The sequence below is a fragment of the Onychostoma macrolepis genome, chromosome 09, assembly GCF_012432095.1.
Source record: "Onychostoma macrolepis isolate SWU-2019 chromosome 09, ASM1243209v1, whole genome shotgun sequence".
In the NCBI taxonomy this organism is placed as follows: Eukaryota; Metazoa; Chordata; class Actinopteri; order Cypriniformes; family Cyprinidae; genus Onychostoma; species Onychostoma macrolepis.
In genome coordinates, this window is record NC_081163.1 from 22,491,176 (window position 1) to 22,515,247 (window position 24,072).

Genomic DNA, 24,072 nt, shown 5'->3' on the forward strand with positions numbered 1-24,072 from the left:
CACACACATGTCGGTTTATGCGGACTCTCCATAGGCGTAATAGTTTTTCTACTGTACAAACTGTATTTTCTAACCCCCATACACCAACCCTACACCTAAACCTACACCTCACAGAAAACTTCACATTGTAATACCTATGTCATACCCATGTCATTATACAAATTTGTGTCTTTATAAACTACCTAAACCGTTGCACACATACACACTTGTACAAATCAAATTGTGCACACACTTCAAACTTTTATGTGTTCAGAGGTGATGTTGGCACTGTGCTGCATCTCTCTGTAGAGCATAAGTCTGTTTGTGAACATGTCAAAGAGTTATCAGTAACCAGTTAGAGAAAGATGTAGAAGTTGCTACACCTCCCCATATAACCAATCAATGCATTCTGAGCTCTATATAAGAGCTTATCTTAGAGAGACACATTTTTATTCTCCAAAGGTCCTGATGACACAAAGGTCTGCATAGTAAAACGGCAAAAATTAGCAGTAGAAAAATCAAAAGGATTAAAGGATATCTTTGAAAAATACAGCTGCTGCAAGGTACAACAAAATGGAATTCTGAATATTTTTCCTCCTATCTACATGTGAAGATATTGAATTTATTCCACTTTTTTGCAGATTGACGAGAACTGCAGTCATGGCACCTATTTTACTGAACAACTTGGGAAATGAACACAGCGATTACATTCAGTAAGAAAACTGTATTTTACTCATTGCATCTTATTTGATCTTTTAAAGAAGTATGATTTAAGTTAAAGTTAATAAGATCAGATAAAATAAGGGTTTAAGTAGCTGGACATGTCAGGTTGATGGTTGTGTAAAGATTTAGTAAAGAGTTCTGGCTTATGTCTTGGGAGATACTGGGTTCAGTTCAGTTCTCATATCTCTTACATAGTCAGGATGCTGAAAAAATGAGATTGAAGTTACTTTAATGACTTTTTAATGAATGAAATGAATAATTAATAAACATTTCTAAAGCTGGGAAAACATTCACTAAAGTCATTTTTCTTTAGCTGCATTGTTGCCTTTTGTGTAACACACTAGTCTGCATCAATAACAGATGTGATGTGTCACAGACAGGTGGAATATGTGAACAACCCTCATCTGAACAGCATGGAAGAGGACATCTTGTACCACTTCAACTTGGGCACCAAGACCCATGACCTGCCCCAGATGTTTGGGGATGTGAAGGTTTGTAAGTCCTGACCAGACAGTTAGACAGCAGATTTAAGGTTACATAACTTTGATTACACTTATAATTGTAATACTATAATACACAAGATAGTGTATAGGAATGTATAGAGCACAGGTTCTCAATTCTGGTTCTGGCAGTTCCTCAAATGTTGTATGTCTCGCTTATCTGACACACCAGATTCAGATCAACAGCTCCATGAACTGAGCTGTGTTCTGATTGACATGCTCACTACACCCTATTCCCTGAGTACAGTGTGAATAAACATAATTTGGTTATATTTGACGTGTACTTTACACAGGACCAAAATTAAGAGCCACTGGTATAAAGGATGATTGATAAAGATCATGATGTTATAAATCTATGTGTGTGTGTGTGTGTGTGTGTGTGTGTGTGTGTGTGTAACGGGACGAACGAGACGTGAGACGTGCTGATCCATTTGCAAGCTTTATTAAACAAAGACATGGTCAAAAACACAAGCAGGGTCAAAACATCAGCACACAAGTATGGCACAGACGAGATACAAGAATAATACAAAACCAGGCGTGAGTCAGTCAACAGCGAACGTTTTCCAGGGTGCTTGACAAGAGGGGTAATCCAGAAACATGAGCAATAGTCCAGGCGAGGCAAGGGTAAATCCAGGAAACACAGACTAGAAAACAAGAAACAGGTTCCATATCGCAGCTAAAACTAGGAGAGTAATAAATGCAGAACAATACTGGAACTAAACAGGAACACAGAATGGCTCAGTAAGGCAGCTAAAACTAGGAGAGTGCTATACGCAGAACAATACTCGGCAATCTGATCAAGGAAGTCCATGGTTTATGTAGAGTGTGTGATTGTGTGATAGTTCTCAGGTGTGAGCGTATGATAGTGAAATGGCTGCTGACTAAGGCAGGACCGGCAAAACAGGGGACCATGATGGAGCCGGCAGAACGGGTGGAGCTGAGGACCACCATAGCAGAGCAGACCGGTCCGAGGATCCCCACGGCGGAGCAGAAGACCACCAGAGCAAGACAGCCGACCTCCACGGTGGAGCAGATGGAGCAGAAGACAAGCAGAGCCAGACAGCCGACCTTCACGGCGGAGCAGACAGAGCAGGAGCCCACCAGTGCGGAGCAGACAGGGCAAAAGACCTCCACGGCGGAGCAGACAGAGCAGGAGCCCACCAGTGCAGAGCGGACAGGGCAGAAGAGCACCACGACGGATCAGGAGAACACCACAACGGATCAGGGGAGCACCAAGGCGGAACATGAGAACACCACAAAGGATCAGGAGAGCACCACGATGGATCAGAGGAGCACCACGGCGGAAATTGGAGCCTAGGGAAAACTGAGACACAAGAGACAGACATGGCATTAGACAGTTCAGTGATAGAAACTGGCAAGACAGACAGTTTAAAATCAGACTCATTGACTGGAACTGAACAGGAAGGCAGTTCATCAACAGGCTGACTGACTGAGACTGGACAGATAGGCAGTTCATAATCAGGCTCATTCATAGAAACTGAACAGATGGATGGTTCAACAACAGACTCAATGACTAAATCAGGACCGACAGATAGTTCAAATTCAGACTCAACAACAGCATTAAGACAGGCAGATAGCTCAAGTTTAGATTCCCTGACAGAAACAGGGAAGACAGACAATTCAAAACCAGAAGCATTGGCAGGTACTGGATAGACAGACAGTCCACCAGTGGTCTCTTTGGCAAAGACAGAAGTAATGGGGCAAATAGAGATTTCATTCATGGTTTCAGAGTTCATAGCGGACAGGATTAAGTGTTCAAAGGGCACATAACAAGTTCATTAGTAACAGGACAGTCATGAAGTTCGTGGATAGAGTCCTTGGCTGTGATTGACAAGACTGAGAGTTCATAGGTACTCATACTCATAGGTAGTTCATAGGTAGGTACTCCACGCTGAATGCCAGTCTGGGAGCTTAAAAAACTGACCCCGACGATCTAGGTGCAATAGACAGAGAGTGACAGGACTCTGGATGAACAGCTGTGACATGACTAGACTCTGGATGATCAGCAGAGACATGAAGAGACTCTGGAAGATCAGCTGAGACATGACGAGACTCTGGATGATGACATGACGAGACTCAAGAAGATCAGCTGAGACATGACGAGACTCTGGACGATCAGCGAAGACATGCCGAGACTCTGTGGGTGCCATTACACGAGCGGACGCGGAGTCACGTTCCTCCACGACACCCACAGTGAACGCCAAACCAACAGTCAACAAAGCATAGTCCATAAACTGAGCGAGCGATGAACGCGGACCATGGAATGGAAGTCCATGGACCGGATTCATGACAGTGTGTGTGTATATTCTGTATATACAGGAGAACATACTCTTGTATGCTCTCAAGAAAATAAGAAAATAAGTTGACTGAGACTATAGTCAGTTACACAGTTCAGTGCCTGGGAGCTAAGAAATAATTGACGAAGGGCATAAAATTTGCACACCAAAAAAATGGCATGCAAGGACAAGACCCGACACTGAACACTGCATACATGCAGAGTTATATACATGCAAATGCAACATGTGCATATATTTACACTAATCATTTAAAATCTATAATGCGATCTAAAAGGCTAACATAACACAGGTGAAATCAGGGAATGGTGTGTTATAGATAGTTTAATCTAAAAAAAAAAAAAAAACACACTTGGTAACACTTTCTATGAAGCCCATATTTATAATACATTATAAGGGTATTCTTAAGGCATTATAATGAATGCATAATGCATTATAAAAAAACGTATATGTTATATCATCTTCTAAATTATCATTAAAACAATTATAATACATTATAATGCTTACGCATTTGTGGTTATGACTTTTAAGATTATGATTATTTATAGCACACAATGAACACCATATTAAATCTACTTTTACATTTATAATGGACTATATATCTTGACATTGTTTATTTAAGATCTGCACAGTATCTTACTACATCTTGTAAGTGGCTATGTGTGGAGTGTTATTTGAGTGTTCCCTGTGAGGCTAATATTAATTTTGATGTGAGCTAGTTAATAATTCAACTGAAAAAAATGCAATGCTTATATGTTAGGTTACATTTTATTTTGATGGTCCCCTTAATATATTGACCATAAGCAACTTTGCAACTACATGTCAACTAACTCTCATTAGAGTATTAGTAGACTTAGGTTAAGGTTAGGGTAGGTAGAATGTTGACGTACTTACAAAGTTACTTATAGTCAGTTTGTCTGTTGGGGAACCATCAAAATAATGTGTTAGCATATATTTAGCAGACATACTACTAATCCTCTAATGACTGCTAGTTGACATGTAGTTGCAGAGTTACTTATCAACAGCTGTCTAAAGGGTACCATCAAAATAATCAAACTGATATTACAATAAAAATAGTTCAAAGCAAATGTGTCATATTACACATTCATCTGATCTGATATCTGATCTTATGGCTGTTTGAGAAAAAAAAATATTATTATTATTATTATTACTATACTTATAAGTGGTCTTTGATTGCTTTAAGTAAAGCAGCATAAGAAAGATGGCAAGATATGAGACTACGAGAAATATAATCCATTGTAACTTAAGTGGATGCAACATGTTGTAATGAGGCCGCGGAGGCTGAATCAGAATCCATTAGCAGAAGTTTATTAAAGGGATTTTCAGTAGACAGAAACGTGAATTCAGGCAAGAGGTCAAAACCAGAATAGCAGTCCAATCCGTTGACATACACAGGGTAGATCCAATAGACAAAGATGAGTAGGCAAGCAGAAGGTCCAAACACAAACATCAGGTCAGTACGGCAGTCAATACAGCAGGGAAAATCCAGATAGATTGTAGTCAGGTCAACAGGCAGAATCATACACAGAATAGGCAAACAGAGTACTAGAGAAACGCTTGATAAGGCAGGAATACTGGCAATACTTCGCACATGCCCAAAAGGCTAGCATGCTTATAAATGCTACAAACAGGAAATGACTAGAGAAGCAGAGGGAGTGAAGCACAGTTAGTATTCAGGTGAGGGCTCCCTCTGCTGGTTAGGTCTTACAGAACCCCCCCTCCCCTTTAGGAGCAACTCCTGGCGCTCGATGTGGGCGCCCCCGTGGTCGTGGTGCTGGTCTATCAGGTCTGGCTCGATGAAACTCCTCAATCAGAGAGGGATCCAGAATATCACAAGCAGCTACCCAGGATCTCTCCTCAGGTCAGTAGCCCTCCCAGTCCACCAGATATTGGAGCTGACCCCCTCTCCTCCTGGAATCCAGCAGCACATTCACCTTATAAGCAGGAGTACCATCAATATCCAACGGTGGTGGTGGCTCTTGGGAATCTCAGTTCCGGGGTCAGCATCCAGGTGGACCGGTTTGAGGAGGGAAACATGAAAAGAAGGAGATATTCTGTAGTCAGCAGGGAGTTGTAGTTGGTAAGTGACCTCATTTATTCTTCTAAGAATTTTAAAATGGCCAACATACCTTGGGCTGAGTTTTTTGCTGGGAAGCTGCAGTTTGAGGTTCCTCGTGGAGAGCCAGACCCGCTGTCCTGGATGATAGGGGGGATGTGGGCGACGTCGCCTGTTAGCCTGGAACTCTTGGGTTCGTACGGCTCGCTGGAGGCGAATATGAGCGCTGTCCCACACCCCCTCACTCCGTTTGATCCACTCATCCACCGCTGGGACTGAAGAAGGTTCACCAGACCACGGGAACAAGGGAGGTTGGAACCCCAGGACGCACTAGAAGGGGGTTAGACCTGTAGAAGTATGAGTGATGGAGTTTTGGGCGCATTCTGCCCAGGGCAAGAATTCTGACCATCGCTGTTGTTCACGGCTGCAGTATGTTCGTAGGTATCTGCCGATTTCTTGGTTGAGGCGTTCGACTTGGCCATTGGCTTGAGGGTGATACCCTGATGTTAGGCTTATGTTAACCCTTTAAAACCGGCTGTGTCGGCGCCGACACATCAGACCAAGCTGTATTCATGTTACCATAACTCTTCTACCGTTTGCACTATCAAAATAATTCAAATTGCTCCTGATAGCAGACAACATGCGCTTTTGTATGAACAAAAAAGCCTCCTGAATGAAAACTGTGCAACCCAGTGTCCCAAAAATACTTGTATATATGTATTATAGTTGAATTTTGAAGTAAGAAGTGTTGGATTATTTCGATCATGATTTTTCTCTTTTTTTTCTAAATAATAATAAAAAAAAATATTCCGTTTTTTTTATTTTTGTCTATTTAAATTCTGTTCACAAACTCAAAACACAAGATTAATGGTCAAAAACTGTACTTTTTGGAAAGCCATTTGTTTTCTGAAAAAAGACACCTTGCACTTGAAAATAGCACATTCTGTTAGAATTTTACAGTCAAATAAACAAAATGTGTGAAAATGACCTATTTTACCCTTAGGTTTTAAAGGGTTAATGTCCAGATGTTTGCAGAAAGCCCTCCAAACTTGGGAAGTGAATTGAGTGCCCCGATCGCTGACAATGTCCTCTGGAAGGCCATATACTCGGAAGACCTGGTGGAACAAGGCTAGAGCGGTTTCCATGGCTGTGGGTAGTTTCTTTAAAGGTATCAGTCGACAGGATTTAGAGAATCTGTCAATAATGACGAGAATGGTGGTGAAGCCTTCAGAAGGGGGCAGATCCGTTACGAAGTCGATGGAAAGGTGGGACCACAGTCGTTGTGGGATAGGTAATGGTTGGAGGAGACAGTTGGATGGTAATTCCCTGGGTGTTTTACACTGAGCACAGACTTGACAGGATTTTACATATGTGGTAACGTCCCTTGACATGGATGGCCACCAGAAGGAGTGCGGGAAATTCCGGGGTGGCCTGAACTAATGGATGTGTGGACCCACTGCATGATTCATTGACGCAAGTTGTGTGGTACATACTGTTTGTTTGGGGGGCAGTTATCAGGTGTCAGGTCATGTTGTTGTTCCCGTTGTAACTCCTCCATAATGTCCCAGGTTACTGGTGCGATGACCACTGTGGGAGGAAGAATGGGTTCTGGTGTGATATTTTCATTAGTGGGGTCATAACGTCTAGAAAGTGCATCTGCCTTGCTGTTCTTATTGCCTGGACGATATGTGACTGTAAATTGGAAACAGGTAAAAAACAGGGACCAGCGAGCTTGGCGTGGGTTGAGACGTTTAGCACTTTTGATATACTCCAGATTTTTATGATCTGTGATTACTTGAAAAGGATGAACTGCTCCTTCTAGCCAGTGTCTCCACTCTTCAACGGTGGCTTTCATAGAGAGGAGTTCCTTGTTACCCACGTCATAATTACGTTCTGCTGCTGTTAGTTTTCTTGAGAAGAATGCACATGGAAATAACTTGCCTGGTTGGCCATGACGTTGGGAAAGTATGGCTCCGATTCCACAGTCAGAGGCATCAACTTCGACCACAAATGATAAACTAGGTTCGGGGTGCTTCAGGATAGGTGCTGTGGTGAATCTTCCTTTCAAAGTGGTGAAAGCAGTTCTAGCCTCCTCTGTCCACCTTAGTTTCGAGGGCTTGCCTTTGAGGAGGGATGTCAACGGGGCAGAAACCATGCTATAATTATGGATAAAATGTCGATAGAAGTTAGCAAACCCCAGAAATATTTGGAGTTCCTTAATCGTGGTTGGTTGAGGCCATTCGGTGACTGCCCTGATTTTCGTATCATCCATTCTTACTCCCTCATGACTAATATGATAGCCCTTAAAAGGTAGTTTGTTTCACATGGAATTCACATTTTTCTGCCTTAACGTACAGTTGGTTCCTTAGTAATCGAGAGAGAACATTTCTTACATGACCAATGTGTTCTTCTTCTGATTTTGAGTAGATCAAGATGTCATCAATGTAGGTGACCACATACTGGTTAAGCAGATCTCGGAAGATTTCATTTATGAAGGATTGGAAGACAGCTGGTGAGTTCGCTAGTCCGTACGGCATGACCTGATATTCATAGTGCCCCCTGGTGGTGAGAAAGGCTGTTTTTTCCACTCATCTCCCGCCTTAATCCTGATCAGATTATATGCACTCCTTAAATCAAGCTTGGTGTAAATGGTGACTTCACGAAGTTGTTCAAGGGCGGATGGAACTAATGGCAGTGGATAACGGAATTTAACCGTGACGTTATTTAGTCCTCTGAAATCGATGCAAGGTCTCAGTCCTCCATCCTTTTTCTCAACAAAGAAAAAACCTGCCCCGGCTGGTGACGTGGATGCACGAATAAAACCTGAGTCCAGGGCTTCTTCGATGTACTCTTCCATGGCCTGAGTTTCTGTTCTGAAAAGAGGATAGATCTTGCTCTTGGGTGGCATGGCATTGGGAAGCAGATCAATAGCGCAGTCTCCAGGTCTGTGAGGTGGTAAACGTGTGGCCTTGGTTTTACTGAAAACCTCAGATAGGTCATTGTAGCAAGAAGGGATGTTTATAGTCTTATGGGTCTCTGGACTTTCTATGCTGGTTGCAAAACATGGTTGGGGTTGTATGGTGAAACAGTGATTTATGCAGAACATGGACCATTGAAGAAGCTCACCATGATGCCAGGAGATGTCAGGATCGTGCACAGATAGCCAGGGGTGTCCTAGGATGATTTCATGTTTACGAGAGTTGATCACATAAAGGGAAATAGATTCTTGATTAAATAGTCCTACATTCAGGGTAAGTGTTTGTGTCTGATGCGTGATCCCCTCTCCAATGAGCGCATTGTCGATTGCTTTGATCATGATCGGGGGAATGCAGGGTTGAGTGGGGAGATTGTATTTGTTTACGATGCTTTTACTGATCAAATTTAGGGCAGCTCCAGAATCGATCATCGCTGTCAATTCAAGAGAAAGACCTTCAGTGTTAATAGTCACAGGAAGCAAGAATGACTTGTTATTTAACAGAGCAAAATGTTCAATATTCACCCTCTGTGCGGTTTGGGACTTGTGTGGGCATCCGACACTGCAGTGGCCTGCTTCACCGCAGTAAAAACACAATTGGAGCTGACGACGTCTCATTCTTTCCTCGTCAGATAATCTAGATACACCCAGTTGCATGGATTCACTGCTAGCCTTGAGTTCAGTGGTAGGGAAATTAGGGGATGGAATTCGTGGTTCTTGACGAACTCCCTTCTTGTTGCTTCGTCTCGGTGCTTGTCTTATCAAGTTGTCAATTCTAATAGCGAGTGTTACAAAGTCTGAAAATTATAGATCCTCCCCTTTACAAACTAGTTCAAATTATAATTCAAGATTGAGGCTTTGTTGGAATATAGTTTTCAAAGCAATGTCGTTGAATCCGCTTTGAGCGGCGAGGGTTCTGAACTCCACAGCATAATCTGCGGCCGTACGACACCCCTGTGATACATGGAGAAGTTGAGTAGCCACACTCTTTCCCTCAGCGGGGTATTCAAACACTTCTTGGAGTTGTCGAATGAAATAATCTACGGAGGTTCTTAATCGTGAGTCTGAGTCCCAAACTGCTGCTGCCCAATCGATCGCTCGACCCGTCAGTAAGGTCATTACAAAAGCACACTTCTTCCCCTCAGATACGAACTTATCCCCTTGGTGATCTAAGTAGATTTTTACTTGACGAATGAAGCCTCTACACTGATCAGCAGATCCATCAAATTTATCAGGAAGAGCAAAGCTTACCGTCCTCGGCGTTGGTGAGGGAAGCGATCGGATGTAATGTGTCAGGTGTTCGTTTACTGATTGAAGATTTCCGAGTTGTTCTTGATAGCCCTTCAATAACTCACTCTGATAAGCAAACGCCGCTTGCAGGTTGGAAACTTCCGCTGGATTCATTGTAGGCGAAGTATTCTGTAATGAGGCCGCAGAGGCTGAATCAGAATCCATTAGCAGAAGTTTATTAAAGGGATTTTCAGTAGACAGAAACATGAATTCAGGCAAGAGGTCAAAACCAGAATAGCAGTCCAATCCGTTGACATACACAGGGTAGATCCAATAGACAAAGATGAGTAGGCAAGCAGAAGGTCCAAACACAAACATCAGGTCAGTACGGCAGTCAATACACCAGGGAAAATCCAGATAGATCGTAGTCAGGTCAACAGGGAGAACCATACACAGAATAGGCAAACAGAGTACTAGAGAAACGCTTGGTAAGGCAGGAATACTGGCAATACTTCGCACATGCCCAAAAGGCTAGCATGCTTATAAATGCTACAAACAGGAAATGACTAGAGAAGCAGAGGGAGTGAAGCACAGTTAGTATTTAGGTGAGGGCTCCCTCTGCTGGTTAGGTCTTACACATGTTCACTGTGTGTTATAAATCATCATACTCTTAAAAGCTAAAACCACGGGGGACTTCCAGTGGCGCGATATGGAATAGACGCACTCTCTTGAGCTCTACTTGTCCTATCCTAATTTTCTCACCCATATCATTTTATTTGTGAAAAACAATAAGAATTCATTCGCGCACAGTTCGTTGGACAATGACAAAGCCAAACAAAGTTGAAAAAGGCGATAAAGGCGCAAAGGAGGAAGAAACAAGAATGGTGAAAGCTAGCGAGGGCGCTAAAGGGGTAGATGCTAGCACGAGCTCCCCCGCTGTACCAGTTAGTAATGACGATCTAATGGTCGCTATTAACACTCTTAGCGCCAATATGGACAAGAGGTTTAATGTAGTGCTGTCAATCGATTAAAAAAATTAACTAATTAATCGCACATTTTTCTGAAATTAATCACGATTAATCCCCCCTAACATTAAAGTTTTTAAATATACTTTTATATTGCAATAATTTCACATTCAATCTTCACATTAATGTACAAACAACATAAAGACAGTATATTTTTTTAATATTTGTTTAATGGCATCTTTTTTTTATGACTGAAGGCCAGTATCACTGATACCAATACCAATATTTATCTATTAAATTATATAAAACTATAGCTTTAATCGCCTTTTTGGTAACATCATGACTTAACTGACCACAACATTGCATGCTCGTTGTTTATTTCGTGCTTTGATATGAAATGATACAGGGCACGCTACAGCGCGCGCCGGCACCTTTGTGCATGCAATGGAAGAGCACGTGCTGCGAGCACAGTACCGTTTCCGCGCTCGTTTGACTCGCGCCTGGCGCTGAAGTGAAGTGGAGCGCGCCTCTGAAACATCTCCTGTTTGATGTGGTCGTAAAGACGCTCTGAGACAGAATAAATGCACTTCTTGTCAAGAGAAAAAGTGACAGAAACAGCAGTTGTGAGAGGGGTGGCCAACACTAGCTCCGCCCCTGCGTTAATTGCGTTAAATATTTAAGGCGTTGAACTGAAAAAAATAATCGCCTGCGTTAACGCGCTAATTTTGACACCACTAGTTTAATGATATCTCAACTTCACTTTCCAGACTAAAAAATACAGTAGAAGAAGTTGTCGTGCGAGTGGAGGGAATAGAACAGGCGAATGCACACGAACAGCGAATTGAGGCCCTGGAGCAGCTGTGTTCAAAGTTCACTGCGGAGGCGGCACAGATGTACGCAAAACAAAAAAGAAAAACAGGAGCAAGGACAGCCTACCAGGTTCGTCGAGACGCTGCTTCCGAAGCTCTTGGGAGAGGAGCATTTTCAAACACGAAACGATTCGAGTGGATCGGGCGCACTGCAGTTTAAAACCGGCGACTAACTGCAGGCCAAGAGCCTGGTTATCTTGCGTTTAGCCAGGCAGAACCAACCACTAATCTACATGGGGACAAGGGTATCAATTTATCCAGACCTAACAACGGATACGCTGAAAAACGTCCCTGGTTACGTATGTAACCATGGTTCCTCGAGGGAACGAGACGCTGCGTCGAAAAACGCTAGGGGAACGCCTTTCAGCGATATCAAGCTCTGAATCATATGTGATTCAGACTTGCAAATCCCTGCCTAGTGTGGAAGAACAGAGCTATGGCAAGAGAACAGAGGAGCCTGGAGTGGGTCGCTAATCTAGGTCATAGAACCTGACGAAGGTGAGGGGCGTAGACCATCCCGCAGCGTTGCAGTTGTCCTGCATAGGCACACCTGCCAGAAAGGCCTTAGAGGCCGCCACACTTCTCGTTGAGTGAGCCTTGACCCCCAATGTTGAGGGGAGATCAGAGGACTCATAGGCAACAGTAATGCCATCAACTATCCACCGGCTGAGGGTCTGCTTGGAAGCATGATGACCTCTCTTAGGTGCTCGCACTGGACACATACAGTTAAGCCTCTGCTGGTCGGGCTCCCTGAAGGGGGGAGGACAAAAATCCTGAAGTACAACAGGCCATGGTGTAGAAGAGGGGACCTCAGGGACATTTACACCCAAGCAGACCACGCACACACTGTGCAACGTTCGAGGCTCCAGAGGCTGCGAACGAACTTCTGAGCGACAGGGTGGTTAACTGGCAGATTTTTTTGTTTCTACTAATGACAAAGGTGATGTTCATAATGCGACTTTATGGGAAACTATGAAAGCCTGTGTTGAGAGGAAATATAATAGCGTACGAGGCAGTGGAAAGAAAACAGGAAAAAGGTAAACTGAAGGAAATTGAGGACATGTTAGTACACTTGGAGCAGGAATATAGAGTCGCTCAAAATGCGGAAACTCTTAACAAAATGTGACCCTGCCTGTGAAAACCAGATTCGCAAATAATCATTAAAAAAAATATAAAGTGTGAGACTTACTACTTCTGGAGGTGCAGCTGGATCATGAACAATGGGTACTGATCCATCCTTGAGTTTTAACTTTTTAACAAAACTTGCCTTTGAATTGTCCCTCATTCAGAAAGCAAAGGAGAAAATGATTTGCGCAGACATAAACAAATTTAGGAGTATTCGTTGGCGCATTACCATCAAAATCAAAAACGAATCCACTGCTTCCTCAGTGGCTCTGATGTCTGGAGAAAATTAGGACTCTTCGATATTCTTTTACATCTAACAACAAAACACTTGCATTGCTTACAAGACATTGTTGTCGCTACAGCTGCTCAAGCGCGGAGAGATGACAGACTTCGTCCAACTGGCTGAGGGTGGAAATATGCTAATATGGGACGGTACATCAGAGGTTGTGGGAGGGACTTGAGCAATATGACATCATATTGGCTTGATAACTATTTAGGTTTCTGGGGGATTAAAAAAGGATTTGTAGGGTGTTTGTTTCTACGCACTACTAAGACACATTTATATGCAAATGAAGATATTTTGCATCCAATGTCTCCTTTAAAATTAAAATACAATCTTCATTCAAGTGAAGAAGGATTTTGAAAGTCTGACAGTATTATAAGTATTATAATACCAAAAACTTCTGTGGGGAAAGTGATTCCTTTTGCTACAATTGTCTTTCTTTAGTTTGTTTGTGTTGGCGGAAGTCCCAATCGGATGAGATCTTTTGCTCAGTTTACCCATGAGCAACTGGAGCTGCCGGGCAACATGGCAGACATCAGAGATATCTGTGAAGGAACGGACCGGTACTCCATGTATAAAGTGGGACCTGTGCTGTCCATTAGCGTGAGTATCTCAAATATGGATTAGATTTATGTTTTAATGAGTTTATTCATCATAAATGCCTGTAAATTGAATTAAACATTATGTATGAAGATCATGTGATGTGTGGTTATGTAAGATTTGCACTGAATATGAATACTGAGTCAGCAATATTGCTAATAGTGCTAAAAGTGCTAATAAACAGTGAGGTGGGAAAAATTATTAGAGGTGTTTAAGACGAGCTGTAAGTTATGCATTTACTTGTGGATTTGAAATCCCTTAACCCTACAAACTACATTTAACACATAATGCACCATTAGTGCCATAGCCCACAGACATGAATAATGCTGCAAATCAAGCAACTTGTTGAGAATAGCTGTATTGTTACTTTTCTAAGGGGCTGGAAAAAACACACATCTGGTTACTAGTATAATTACTGTAGTTCAACCACTAATCACATTTTTTTGTGGAGCACATTCCTCTGTAAACCTTTTTTTTTTTTTTTTTGTATTGTTAATGATATCTTTATATCTGTTTGTTTGTGTGGATAGAACTGGTGGTCAGACTCATATGCATAGGCTATATATTTACATTATTAAATTATTTGATGAAACTTGATATTATTGGCTGAATCATGTCTTACATCATATCATTTAATCTGTAGTGTACTTTTTTCACTAGTATCTTATGCAACTTATGTATTTTTCAATGTCTCTGACAGCATGGCATGGGTGTTCCCTCCATTTCCATCATGTTGCATGAGCTTATTAAATTGCTCTATCATGCTCGTTGTCGTGATGTCATCATCTTTCGCATTGGCACATCAGGCGGAGTTGGTGAGCAGTTCCTGCTTTATTGTATGACTGAATTATGAAGTGCAAATACATCAACTAAGTAATTTTAACTTTAATGGCAATTGTGGAGACTCGAACATTAATCAGCCAATAATTCAAACTCTGAAGCACTGTATACCAGACCTTAATACTACTGGATGGTGGGGGGGCATGAAGTGTATGGGTTTGCTGCCCTATTCACTGGAAAGAAAATTATTTTCTTTGAACACACAGGTCTGTCTGCAGGCACTGTAGTAATCACAGATAAAGCTGTAGACTCATTCTTCAGGCCACAGTTTGAGCAGGTGATTTTGGGAAAGGTAATCATCAGAAGCACAGAGCTAGATGAGGATGTTGCCCAAGAGCTGCTGCAGTATTCCTCAGAGCTTCCAGATACTCCCACTGTTATTGGAAACACAATGTGCACTCATGACTTCTATGAAGGTAAAGTAATTGTTTTCTGGAGGTTTTTGTGGCCCATACTGGGTTTGGTCATACGAAACATGACAGAGGCATCCCTGCAGCTCAAACAGTAGAGCGTATCACTAGTGATGTGAGTGTCATGGCTTTGATTCCCAGTTAATGCATAAACTGGTCAGATGTGTACCTTGAATGCAATGTAAGTCAATTTGGAAAAAAGTGTCAAATGCATAAACGTTAAAATTTGTTTATAATGTAGTCCTGGATGTTGATCGATCAATAGAGTGATCCAGTTGTTTTAAAATATAGCTGTGCTACATAGTATAAACTATATAACTGTAGCATTGCCATGCAATCTGTTCAACAACTATTGTAAAAGGCCAACTATCAACCTTAGCTGACATGTCAGACTTGCCTAACAATAGCTTTAACTCTGACTGTTTTTAGATCATGACCTCTTACACCTTATTAATCACAAGCATTCAAAAACAGACATCCTGTTGAAGACTGCACACTAAAAAGTTATTTCTTTCCATCATCATTTCTTTTTCCCGTTGTAGGTCAAGGGCGACTGGATGGAGCACTGTGCTCATTTTCCACTGAAGAAAAATTGGAATATTTGAGAAAAGCCAGCGAGGCAGGCGTCAGGAACATTGAGATGGAATCCACTGTCTTTGCTGCCATGTGTCGTGTCTGCAATCTTAAAGGTAGTTAAGCAATTTACAATGTTTGTTTTCCTCATCACCACTATAACGGTACCAGAGCAGCTTTGCTTTATGGAAGAAAAAAATGATAACATAATTTTTATCTTCTGTGAGTTAACTCTTTAAGCATGTGTATATTCATGCTATGTAGTACTGCTTTATAAGCCTCATACCTCCTTCAAGCAGCATGTAATTACCTCAAAAGTGATATTTAATTATCATGTCATTGACCACTTAGTGGTGTCATTGATTTATTCATTTTTATTTTTTTGCAGCTGCAGTGGTGTGTGTGACTCTGCTGAACCGGTTTGAGGGGGATCAAATTTCTACACCTCACGATGTTCTCCTGGAATATCAGCTGCGACCGCAATGCCTTGTGGCTCATTTCATCAAGAAACGCCTCGGACTTATCTCATAAAATCCTGTAATGAACATCTGCAGTGTACATAATACTGTTCATAGTGTGTTTGTGTTATTTAAAGGTGACATTCACATTCCTAAACCATCCTCAGCTGACTTCCTTAAGTATCATCTCTAATGAACACCTCACTTTACTAGTTACTAATACTAGTACTAAAACAGTTTGTATTTTAACTTGTAAATCAACAATATGACAAATTATATGTATGGTGAGTTTTCACACTGGCCTTTTACACTGTACCTTTAAAAATACATTACAAATATATATATATATATATATATATATATATATATATATATATATATATATATATATTTTTTTTTTTTTTTTTTTTTATCCTAAGCATTATTTTTGTAGTAACATATTGTTGAGGGTATCTTTGGTGTTTAAGTAGAAATAAACTAATCTAAATAATGGTATATGTTAAGTTAATGAAATGAGTCATGTGGGTTTGTACTTTAATTAACACGTGATACTATTTATACAGTATAACAAACTCAAAGATTATTTTGGAAATGCTGGATTCTGTGTCTCAAGAGGTTTCTGATGGCTTAGAATATTTTACTGAAGTTTATAAACCTCATGCAGCTTTTTATAACAGTGTTGTGGGTCATAGTCTCACTTCTTACCACAAAATTATTTTTAACGTATCTAAAATATGACGCCTGTCAATAACACTCAAAAAGCACTAAAGCACTTTCCTGTCTGCCATCTACTATCCTATAAAAAAGCCAAAAATATAAGCCCAAAATGGTTGTCTCTTTTCCATAAGCATGCTGGTCATATCATGAGGAATGAAATATTCCTTGATCTTCTGAGATGAAGACTTTGACGTATCAATCAATCAATCCACCCACCAAATATTGAATAAAGTATCCAAGGGAGTATGGTTAAAAAATATGTAGACAGCAGACCTCAGGAGGACAAAGCATGACTCCCCGCGACATATTGCAACATATTGTCGGCCCAGATCCGGCCCACATCTGGCACATGTGGAATGATGATCTGGCCCACATGTGGCGTGGAATGATGGCACTTGGGTGGACTGCTCCTGTTTGCCAGATCTGGGCCAAAAGCAAGCCATAGCAATGCCACATGTCAGCCAAGAGCAAAGAAATAAACCACACTGGACCTTTTCTGAGCCACAAAATCTTCATATATTATTTACAGAGATCTTTCAGCTTGTCTAAGCTTGTTAACAAGCAAAATCACTGAAGGAAAGAAGAGAACAGAAAAAAAAGACATACAGAAACTCAAGAACTACAACGGACTTAAACTACAGCCTTAGATGAATTCAACTGAAGAAAAAAGACATTAAATCTCTGACGATCTCAGCAGAGGAGGATTAAACAATTCCTCAAACAGCATTACCAGCTTCACTTATTACAAACTAGACTGACTTTGTTTCTGTCAGATGTCTACAGAAGTTCTTATTGAGAATTAGCAGGGGTTTAAATCTGTTTGTTTCATTTTAAGTCACCATAAGGGTGATTGGTGCTTCCATTATCTGGGCTCTTAACTCCTACTATTAATCATTTGTCTTCTTTGGCAGTGTGCTTGACTGATTTGCAGTACATGATAGCTTGCTGTTGATAGTTTCACAATTATCATGTAATGGCCTGATTCATTTGAAATCTCGAAGCTGTGTAATTTAATACGTTCACATTACAAACCCTGTGTTACTACAATGTGAGTTGCAACATCAGTTTGAATATATAAAGAGAAATGAACAGCGCTGGCACACACAAACATCAGCAATCAGCATATGAATCTCAACAATGGTGACAAAATATTCAGCTAATCGGATCAATTCTGGACATCACAAAAAGCTACTAAAAGACACAATAAAAAATAGCAAAAAATACAAAACAAATACATGAACCAAAGTTAGAATTAAAGAAAATAATAGGACAATTCAACTGCATAATTTATTCATGCTGTGATGCATTGCAACATTACACTTTTTATTGTCATCATTGTTGATTTATGATGACTTAGTGTGTTACTGGAGTTTAACTTTTTGTGTTCTTTTTTCTTAAACTGGTTTTCCAATACCGTTGTTTTTATGCTGCAGTTTTATACAGCAAACGTGCTATTGGCACAACACAATTGTTCGAGTCAAATGACATTAGTCAATCATGCATTTCATTCTGATGATGAACAATCAAAAGCTGACTATCACCACCTGATCTCATTTTGTCTTTATTTGCTACTGCAAATGTGTTTGATAAACACACCATCACAACAGCCAGCAAAGATAAACAAATTGTAATAAGAGTTAAGAGCCCAATTAATGAACACACTAATCGCCATTATGGTGACTTCAAATGAAACAAACGTTAGATTTAAACCCCGCTTAATTCTCAATAAGAACTTCTGTAGACCTCTAACAGAAATAAAGTCAGTCTGGTTAGTAATATGTGAAGCTGGTAATGCTGTTTGTGGAGTTGTTTATTCCTCCTCTGCTGAGATCTTCAGAGATTTAATGTATTTTATCTTCAGCTGAATTCATCTTGTTTCTTTTTTTTCTGTTCTCTTCTTTCCTTCAGTGATTTTACTTGTTAAGAAGCTTAGACAAGCTGAGAGGACTCTATAAATAATATATGAAGATTTTGTGGCTCAAAAAAGGTCAAATGTGGTTTATTTCTTTGCTCTTGGCTGACATGTAGCATTGCTATGGTTTGCTTTTGGCCGAGATCTGGCAAACAGGAGCGGTCCCGCCCAAGTGCTATCATTCCACACTACATGTGGGCCAGATCATCATTCCACATGTACCAGATATGGGCCGGATCTGAGCCGACAATATGTTGCTATCTGGGTCATTTATGTGAAAAGAAGATTACATTCATATAATTATTGGTCAGGATCTGAAGGCAGCGGACTCCATGTCTCGTCTGGGTGGCTTTAGAGGTTGGAGCTCAGATAGAATCTGTCTTGCATAAGGGGTGTTATGGAGACCTGCGATTCTGAGCGCTTGTTCAATACGCACTCTGGGATCAGACACAATCTAAAATAAAGACAAAATGATAAGAGACTCATTGAATTATTCATAGCATTATCAATTGATTACAAATCCATATACGTCACCAAAATCTAAGTTTAAACACATCAGCTTTTAAATTAAGATGATCAAGCAACAATCAGGGAAGTAAAGTAAATGGTTTCCTATAATAGTTCAATGTTTTCTAGACTGTAATTTTGTAACCAGAGTACCTGTTGACAGGTTGATATGCTTTAACATGAACAAGCTTAAAGTCAGTAACTTATCTCTGTTTTATGTTTATTTACAGGATGTGCTGTTGAATCTCCATGTTATGAAACAAAAGTCTGTTTGGCCTTGGCCAGTGACTTTGTAAACGTCAGAGTTCCAAAATGTCATCACAGGTTAACCATTATTATTGGCAGAAACAAAATGTCCCATGTATATGAGCAGGCTGTCCGAAGACAGGGTTTGGCAAGCTTCAGAATTTAAGAATCAGCCCTTTCAAATCATTCAAATCAACAATCCCCTCAGGATGTTGTTACCTGAATTAAACCAAAATGACTGGAAGAGAAAATTAAAATGACAGTTCACAGAATTTCAACACAGTCACATAGAGGATTTCATCAGTCCAACAGTCCAATAATAATTACATGTATTATAGAATAAATTTGTTTTCAACTGATAAGACATTAACATCAGCAGTGGAATTATTTAATAAATTTATATTTAAAATAAGACTTAAATCGTAAAATGTAAAAAAGGTGGGAATTGTTTAAAGTGCTCCTATGCCACAGTCCACCATTGCACCATAAATCTAATTAAATCCTAGGTCATCAACCCTGCTCTTGGGAACCCATTGTCTCGCAAATTTTATTTCCAAGCTACTTTATCATACCTGGCTTGTGATTTTTCAAGTGATCCTGAAGACCTTGTTTAGCTGGTTCATTTGTGTTTGATTAGGGTTTTAGCTAAACTGTGAAGGACAGCGGATCTCAAGGAACAAGTTTGAAGACCTATGAATTAAATTATTTAATATAATTAAATACAAATTAGAGATGGCATTTGAAATATGATTAGGCATTCTCATTCATTGGTTCGAATGTTGTGCTCAGTGTTGACTAATAAAAGACTTCATGTGTGTTTGTGTGTTGTGAGCTGAATGTGTGAGTAGTACAGTATGTGCTCTGTGTGTGCTGTGTACATGTGCTGCTACCTGTTTATCAGTGTATGTATTTAGCTGGTACAGTGGTCTTTGTAATGTAAACACTTCTTCAGGCTGTTGACGTACTCTCCACGCCACTGTGTTTCCTATCATCCTCTCTGGGTTGGCCTCAGCTACTTTACAGACCTGTAAAGCAAACAAAATAAGCACAACTGGTTTTTAATGCTTTAAATGATGCTATACCCTTGATCTGAGCCCTTATTCAGATCATCAGGTAGAATTCGGAGTGTCTGGGCAATTGTTTGCATGTGTACCTGGTTGCGTAAAGCCCGCAGTCTCTCCTCTTTCTCTTTATCGTCCTTTTGTTTTTGTTTTTTTTTAGCTTCATGCATCTGCAGTTTCTGCTGAAACTGGTCTTTCCTGAACTTCACCCTATGCAACACATACAACCAACGATAGAGCTGAAACAATATCTGACAACATTTTCATTACATTTGTCAGCATTTTGTGTGTAATAATATTCAGTATACAGTATTTCTCAATATTGTATTTTCTCTGAAAAAGCGTATTGTTTTTTTTTTCCTCATAGAGGATTCATGAACTATGGAAGTCACCTGTAGGAGAGAAAAAAAAACAATCCGTGTCGACGGTTTTGCAATTCATCCCCTCAGTTTATAAACCGTACTCACAAATTCTTAAACTGTTGCCTCGGTTTAACAAATCGTGCCCACGGATTAATAAACCATACCCACAAATTTCCAATCCATGCGCTCAGATTTTGTAAACCGTACCTTCATTTTTTTTTAATCCATACCCACAAATTCATAATCCACCTGCACGCTTTCGCAATCCGTTCCCACGGGTTTGTAAACTGCACTCGCGGACTCATTTTAGAAGAACATCAAGCTCCCAGGTGGCTTACATGTTAATGAATCTTATTGTATATTGTTTTATTGTGTATTATTATGTGGAATACATCAAATTGTCTTAACTGCATGCTTACAGTGATTCTCTATCAATTGTAGTGGGTACGAGGTGGAATATAATGATTTAATAAAAATTATGTGCATCAAAATCTGGTGTTAATTTGTGATAATCTTAGCACTTTATAATTATTGTCTAATAAACCTGGCATTGTTATGACTGACTTTTGACTAATTTGTTCCTCTTTTGTAAGTTTATTTTGGTTAAAAGCTTCTTCTAAATGCATATGCATTTATGCCTAAATGTAATAATAACAATAGTAATAATAACGATAATAAAATAATAATAATAATAATTGTATTTATTATTATTATTGGTAGTAGTAGTATTTTAATTTCTAACTATAAATGAGTGCACTTAAGACAGTAAAATGTTTATCATAAAATAATCTCCATTTTGAAAAATAAAGTTTAAAAAGCCATTTTCACCATGCTCTTCCGTCACTTAATGAAATAATGAAATGCCTTTTAACTGAAAATTGAAAATTGAGTGTTTAATCTTATCATTATACATTACTGACACTCTATCCTCCAATTTGATACTGTGATAAGTGCTTTGACACAATCTGTATTGTAAAAGCGCTATATAAATAAAGGTGACTTGACTTGACTTAATATTTTATTTTGGTGCATTAATCTATTAAATTACTTTGTATATGAGACCATGATCCGCACTCACAAAACAGACTTCTTTTTAGCGTTTATTTTAATGTAAAAACAGCCTTTTAGTGCCACGTTAAAATATAAAAAAATATATAAAATTACGAGATTAAAGTCGTAATGTTTCGAGAATGAAGTCAAAATATTTCAAGAATAAAGTCGAATTTACGAGAATAAAGTCGAAATGTTTTGAGAATAAAGTCAAAATTACGAGACTAAAGACAAAATATTTTGATAATAACATTGAGATGTTTTGAGAATAAAATCAAAACGAATTACGAGAGTAAAGTCATAATTACAGTTAATTACAATTAAAGTTATAATATTTTGATAGTATAGCCTATATTGCGCATGCAAATGGCCCGGGTCGGATTGGGAGCACTGGGAGAAATTCAAAAGTCTCAACTTTCAAATTCTGTCAGTTTAAATACAAAAAATACTGTATGTCTTTAAATAATGTGTTTTTCATGCTCTTTAATGTGGCGTGACAGATCGCTGTATTCGCCTCAGTTTAAGTGGCATATGAATCAATCATCTTTTCGAATACAATGAGACATTCGTTTCATTAAATTAAGCTATAGCCTACTGTTTTGTAATGCCTTCTGATGTGCCTTCACATTTGTATCGTGCTGTAACTGCTATATAGAAAAAACACATTTATAACTTGTATTTTGTGATAAAACTGACAGAATTTGAAAGATGAGCCATGTAGGGGTGCCGCGATATACCGGTATTGACGATAACCGTGATATTCAAAGCAACAATTATCGATATCGTGTTAATTTAGTGTATGACGATATGCCGGTATTGGCGATAACCACAATATTTAAAATGAACAGGACTGATAACACCACATGTAAATACTCCAGCGCCAGTATCTGGTTGACCTCCAGGTGGCAGTATTGCGCCTTAACCCTGACACCTGTCAAACAAGAAGAAGACGCAGCGCTCACAGCTATCCGAGAAGAGCCGTGATCAGAGTAAGTTGCCATTATTTTACTAGACATTAGAATGGGAAATATTACATTAACCTGTTAACAGAGGTTTTCTGTGTTCATATATTTAAGTAAAGGGTGATTATCTTCCAAAGAAGACAGAGAAAGACAGAGTCTTGTGCCCTGCGTTTATCAGTATCCTTATGTCCGTTGGGTGAAAAAGAAAAACTCAATAAACAAAGTAAAAAATAATTTAACTGATATGCCCCCCACGATATATCGATACCGTGAATTTTTAGGGCCACAATAACCGTGATATGAAAAATCTAATATCATGACAGCCCTAGAGCTATGTTATAATAAAAGCAACAATGCACAAAATTGTGATTACTGGGATTTACTGTATTATACCGTGGATTTTCTCAAAGAACACAATATAATTTAATGAAACGAACGTCTCATTGTAGTCGAAAAGACAATTTATTCATGAATACAGGGATCTGTCAGACCACATTAAAAAGCGCGAAAAACTCATTATTGTAAAACACATTTAGCTATAAAACTGACAGATTTTGAAAGTTGAGACTTTGTTTTATATTAAAAGTACCAAAAGCACAAAGCTTGCTATAGGGTGGCTGGCGCATAATGAATGCAATCGAAGACATGAAATATTATTTCCAAGCATTCTGTCCCAGCGAGTATGACACATGGTATTATTTCTGCTAATAATCCCACATATATTCAAATCAATTCCGGTGGCCTGGCAACTTCTCCTGGTGCTCTCAACCGGCCATTTGCATGCGCAGTATAGAATATACTGTCAAAATATTATAAGTTTAATTGCTACGATTAAATTCTCGTAATTTTGACTTTATTCTCGAAACACTTGACTTTACTCTAGTAATTTTCTAGAATGGATTGTGAAAGCATGCGGGCGGATTATGAATTTGTGAGTATGGGTTAAAAAACCGAAGGTATGGTTTATAAAATCTGAGAGCACGGATTGGAAATTCATGGGTACAGTTTCTTAATTCGTGGGCACGATTTGTTAAACCGAGGGAACAGGTTAAGAAATCGTGAGTATGGTTTATAAACTGAGGGGAGGAATTGTAAAATCATCGCCACAAATTTTTTTTTTTTTCCCCCTTACAGGTGACTTCCGTAATCTGTAATAATCATAAGCAACCAGAGTTACTGTCACGAATCCTGTCCATGCACTTCTGTTCGTTCGCCACCAGAGGTCACCCACTCACCACATGGACTCTTGCACTACTATCATATCGATCACAAGTGCAGTATGGAGTACCTCAAGGCTCAGTACTAGGGCCATTACTTTTCACGCTTTACATGTT

The 24,072-nt window shown here is 39.6% G+C and overlaps 2 protein-coding genes across 2 annotated transcripts in view; one reads left to right on the plus strand and one right to left on the minus strand.

Moving 5' to 3' along the window:
• The first annotated feature begins 393 nt into the window (after positions 1-393).
• upp2 (uridine phosphorylase 2) lies at positions 394-16,245 on the plus strand. The gene is made up of 8 exons (XM_058787797.1): positions 394-542; positions 621-692; positions 1,079-1,193; positions 13,485-13,643; positions 14,341-14,455; positions 14,687-14,896; positions 15,433-15,579; positions 15,852-16,245. Exons 2-8 carry the CDS (start codon positions 640-642, stop codon positions 15,992-15,994), a joined length of 942 nt encoding a protein of 313 aa, XP_058643780.1. The 5' UTR covers positions 394-542; positions 621-639; the 3' UTR covers positions 15,995-16,245.
• Positions 16,246-16,340: 95 nt separating this feature from the next.
• LOC131547042 (coiled-coil domain-containing protein 148-like) overlaps positions 16,341-24,072 on the minus strand; it is a 190,659-nt gene continuing 182,927 nt past the window's right edge. Inside the window, exons 13-15 of the mRNA XM_058787291.1 lie at positions 20,457-20,574; positions 20,194-20,328; positions 16,341-19,004 (exon numbers count right to left, since the gene is read on the minus strand). Of these exons, the coding sequence (XP_058643274.1) occupies positions 18,858-19,004; positions 20,194-20,328; positions 20,457-20,574 (400 nt within the window). The 3' untranslated portion in view covers positions 16,341-18,857. The remainder of the gene's footprint in view (positions 19,005-20,193; positions 20,329-20,456; positions 20,575-24,072) is intronic.